The sequence below is a fragment of the Borostomias antarcticus genome, assembly GCF_949987555.1.
Source record: "Borostomias antarcticus genome assembly, chromosome: 1".
Lineage (NCBI taxonomy): Eukaryota > Metazoa > Chordata > Actinopteri > Stomiiformes > Stomiidae > Borostomias > Borostomias antarcticus.
Window position 1 is genome coordinate 13,807,129 of NC_140234.1, and position 5,000 is coordinate 13,812,128.

Genomic DNA, 5,000 nt, shown 5'->3' on the forward strand with positions numbered 1-5,000 from the left:
TTGAAAAAAGCCTGCATTGCAGAACCAATCCAACGTCTTTAGGGCGGTCCTTCTTAACGGGGCGGTGAATGTTTTGTTTTTATCCTACAGTTTGTTTGGAGGACATGGTTTTCAGTAAGGCGGGTCCTTCTCCCTCCACCATGCTCTCCTCCCTCATCCTCTCTCTCCTCCGCCATCCTCTCCTCCCTCATCCCCTCTCCTCCACCATCCTCTCCTCCCTCATCCCCTCTCTCCTCCGCCATCCTCTCCTCCCTCATCCCCTCTCTCCTCCGCCATGCTCTCCTCCCTCATCCCCTCTCCGCCGTCATTCTCTCCTCCCTCAGTAAAGCGGGTCCTTCTCCCTACTGGAGATGGTTGGTAGCGTCGGTTTTCGGGCGCCGTTCTAGCCAAGCTTCCTAATGGAGACGACTCCAGGCTTTCGGTGGCGGAGATCTCCAAGGTTCTGGCCTCGTGTGACTCTACCCTCAACCCCTCTCCCCGCCAGCCTCATCTCCTCTCCCCCCTCCGACTCCAACTCCAGCCCCAGGACTTACTGAAGGCCTCCACCAGCTCCAGCTGCATGATGTAGGGCACCAGGGGTTCCGGCAGCTCGGAGAAGAAGCTCTTCATGGCTCCGGCCACCGTGTTGATGGTGAAGTCCTTCTCCACCAGATCCAGGTTATAGTCTGGAAGAGAGAGGGATGGAGGGGAGGAGGGGAGAGAGAGAGTGGACAGAGAGAAATAGAGAGATAGAGAGACAGATAGAGGAGAGAGAACATGAGAATAGTACCCAAAAAGTGCAAAATAAAGTTCTGCATGGTTCCGGCAGGTTCAGAGTTCTCTAGCCTCTGTAGTAATTGGGTGCAGATGTTCTAGAAGGTGTGTGTAGGTGTTAGTCCAGCGTGAATGGAGGGCCACACCGGGTTGTAATCTCAGAAGGTAATTGTATCGTCACCTTTCGGGCTCCCGTTCTGATCGACCCGACACGGGGCATCAACTCTAATTCGCCGGGCCGAATTGAGCGCCAGCCAGGTGTGTGTGAGGACACACACACACACACACACACACACACGCACACACACACACACACACACACACACACACACACACACACACCGACACACGTACCATCTATTGATGCCATCTAGCCAGCAGGCATGCTTCATTAACCAAACCAATCTGTCTGTAATTAACTGCCCCCACCAGTCACACACACGTGGGCATGTGCACACGCGCGCACACACACACACACGTGCGCACGCGCACACACACACAGCAGAGCAGATAGGAGATACTGTAGGGGATGGCCTATTCTCTCTACAGGGTCAATGTTTGCACATGTTCCCCGTTTAATTACAGTAATTCACTGGAAGGCTGTGTGTGTGTGTGTGTGTGTGTGTGTGCGTGCTTCCGTGTGTGTGTGCGCGCCCGAACTCCTTCCCTTCCTATTTCACTTCATCAAAGCATCTCTTGTATCAGGATGCTTTCCCTCTGCTTTCAAGACTGCCAGAGTCACCCCCCTCCTAGTCTAGAATCAAACCTTACAAAACATGGTCTGGTAGGAGCCAGCGCCTACCTTCCAAATCCAGCTGCTGAACATAATGTCATTGGAGTATTTAGTCAGGACTAAATGAAAAACTAATCCACCCAATTAAAGAAGAAAACTCCAGTTTGCCAACTCTGTGAAGGGAGTTAATGTGGAAGATTGGCCAAGTAGGCTAAATCGCACATTACAGTATGTGCCACCTATGTTGACAGCTCACACGAAAGCAGGACTCTTTTCATTGTTATTTACAAATATCAAGGTTTTTCCCCCCAGATATTTTCGCCGCAGCGAGAAGTAAGAACTTCTGGATACTCAATTACCTCCCTCCTGAAGAAACCCTCATTTGACCCCTTTGAAGTCAAAAACTGCAGACCGGTTTCCCTTCTATCCTTCCTATCAAAAACACTTGAACGTTCCATCTTTAACTAACTATCTTCATATCTCCACCAGAACGACCTCCTAGATCCCCACCAGTCCGGGTTCAAGGCTGGCCACTCGACAGAGACCGCCCTCTTTGCAGTGACAGAGTCACTCCATGCCGTGAGAGCAAACTCTCTCTCTTCTGTCCTGATACTCCTAGACCTGTCAGCAGCGTTTGATAGGGTAGACCACCAGATCCTCCTCTCCACTTTCGAGGAGAAAGGCGTCGCTGGCTCTGCACACTCCCTGTTTGCATCCTACCTGACGGGCCGCTCCTACCAGGTGACATGGAGGCAGTCGATGTCGGAACCGCGTAGTCTGACTACGGGGGTTCCACAAGGGTCTGTTCTGGGTCCTCCTCCTTTTTAACCTCTACAATACATCTCTGGGCTCTGTCATTCATCCTGACATTTCCCCCTTCTGATACACAAGTGGAGACACGCATAGCTGGGTGCTTGGCTGACATCTCAAAATGGATGACGACACATCACTTCAAGCTCAACCTGGACAAGACTGAGCTGCTGTTCCTCCCAGGGAAGGGCTGCCCACACCGGGACCTGGCCATCACAATTGAAGACACAGGGGTGACGCCGACTCGGACTGCGAGGAATCTGGGTGTGACCCTGGATGACCAACTCTCGTTCTCCACACATTTCACATCCGTTAGACGCTCTTGCAGATTCCTGCTCTACAACATCAGGAGGATTCGCCTTTTCCTCACTGATAAAACGGCACAGGTTCTCATCCAGGCCTTGGTCATCTCCCGCCTGGACTACTGCAACTCCCTCCTTACTGGGGCCCCAGCGTCAGCCATTAAAACTTGTCCAGAAAGCTGCTGCTTGCCTGGTGTTCAACCACCCCAAGTTCTCTACACTAGCTCACAGTAGCAGCTCACATCCAGTTTAACACTCTGGTACTAGCCTACAGGAAAATGAAAGGAACAGCTCCTGCATAGATTGTGCTCTTGGTCACTTGTTTTAGAAAGGAGATGCACTTGTGAGTGCTGGTGAGGACCAGTGGTTTGGATAAAAGCGTCAGCTAAATGACTGTAATGTAATGTAATGTGTGTGTGTCTTTGTGTGTGTGTGTGTGTGTGTGTGTGTGTGGTCACTCACCCTGGTCAAACTGCCGCTGCATGCTTTCCATCTCCGCCTTGTTCCCACTGACCCTGTAGATCCCTTCTGTGGTCAACCCTGAGAGAGAGAGAGAGAGAGAGAGAGAGAGAGAGAGAGAGAGAGAGAGAGAGAGAGACAGACAAAGTTCAACAAATACACTGAAATCATTAATCGGTTTCTTTCCCCTGTGTGTCTATAAATTAGAGAAAATGTGTTTGGAAGACAGAGAAGACAGATGACTTCATTATACGGAGTGTTAGAACCACGTAGCCCGTTTGAGATAGTGAGGCAATTTGCCGAACAAATTTTCTCCAGTAAATTCCGGCCCTGTGGCTGGTAATAGACAGCTGGTCCGTCATCCCATCAGTCTCTCTCTCCCTCCCCACTGGAGGTCTAGGAACGTTTAAATGACTTTAAATGACTTCAAACTCTGGTCCCGTGTGAGTTAACCACTCTCTCCCTCTCCTCTCTCTCTCTCTCTCCCTCTCTCCTCCCGTTATCGAGCCCGGCCTCTTTTCTTCGCTGCTCCCTCCTTCGCTTCTCTGCTCTCTCCCCCTCTTTCTTCCCCTCCTCCCTATCCCCCCCTCCGTCGTCCGCAGCCAGTGTGTTCAGGGGCTGAGGGGAGGGCGTAGAACGGAGAGAATGAAAGAGAAAGAGATGGAGATATAATGGGAGGAAGAGGGGCAGGGAGAGAGAGTGATGACAGGAGAGAAAGAGAGGAGGGACAATGAAGGATAGACAAAAGGAGACAAAGACATAGGGAGAGAGAGAGAGGCAGGACGATGGAGAAAGACAGAGAGAGAGAGAATGAGAGAAAGAGAGGGAGGGAAGGAGGGAGGGAGACAGGATGTGGAAAATGAGAAGTCTCTCAGCCAAGGCGTGTCGCATCGATCCCCTTCCCCTGTCAATCAGTTATCCACTACTGCTTCTCCACCCAGCCAGCAGGGAGACAGAGGGAGGGAGGGAGAGAGATAGAGGGAGGGAGAGAGATAGATAGAGGGAGGGAGATGGAGGGAGGGAGGGAGAGAGATAGAGGGAGGGAGATGGAGGGAGGGAGAGAGAGAGATAGAGGGAGGGAGGGAGGGAGGGAGAGAGATAGAGGGAGGGAGATGGAGGGAGGGAGAGAGATGGAGGGAGGGAGATGGAGGGAGGGAGAGAGAGATAGAGGGAGGGAGATAGAGGGAGGGAGGGAGAGAGATACAGTAGAGGGAGGGAGATGGAGGGAGGGAGGGAGGGAGAGAGATAGAGGGAGGGAGGGAGAGAGATAAGAGGGAGGGAGATGGAGGGAGGGAGAGAGATAGAGGGAGGGAGGGAGGGAGAGAGATAGAGGGAGGGAGATGGAGGGAGGGAGGGAGGGAGGAGATGGAGGGAGGGAGGGAGGGAGGGAGGGAGGGAGGGAGGGAGGGAGGGAGGGAGGGAGGGAGGGAGAGAGATAGAGGGAGGGAGGGTGGGAGAGAGATAGAGGGAGGGAGATGGAGGGAGGGAGGGAGAGAGATAGAGGGAGGGAGGGAGAGAGATAGAGGGAGGGAGATGGAGGGAGGGAGGGAGAGAGATAGAGGGAGGGAGAGAGAGAGATAGAGGGAGGGAGATGGAGGGAGGGAGGGAGAGAGATAGAGGGAGGGAGGGAGAGAGATAGAGGGAGGAAGATGGAGAGGAGGAGGAGGATGAGGGGAGGGAGAGACGCAACAGTGGGGGCGGGACTCCAGACACAGACGAGGAGGAAGGGGGCCGTACGGAGGAGAGGAAACGCGGGGGTCGGAGGAGCACGCACGAGAGGTCAACTCCCATCATGCTCTTTGTTCTGAGAGCGGCGCTACCGTGGTTTCCTCTGCTCCAAGGTCAAGCCGAGCATGGTCACTTCCTGTGGGCAAGCATGGTCACTTCCTGTGGGCAAGCATGGTCACTTCCTGTGGCCCGCGGCCAGTCCAGCCATTTTACTG

The 5,000-nt window shown here is 53.3% G+C and overlaps 1 protein-coding gene across 1 annotated transcript in view; it reads right to left on the bottom strand.

The window, feature by feature from the left end:
• Positions 1-486: 486 nt before the first annotated feature.
• The window catches only part of arhgap35a (Rho GTPase activating protein 35a), a gene marked incomplete at its 3' end in the record, with an annotated part of 44,386 nt that continues 39,872 nt past the window's right edge, over positions 487-5,000 (bottom strand). Inside the window, exons 5-6 of the mRNA XM_084439417.1 lie at positions 3,061-3,138; positions 487-665 (exon numbers count right to left, since the gene is read on the bottom strand). Of these exons, the coding sequence (XP_084295543.1) occupies positions 487-665; positions 3,061-3,138 (257 nt within the window). The remainder of the gene's footprint in view (positions 666-3,060; positions 3,139-5,000) is intronic.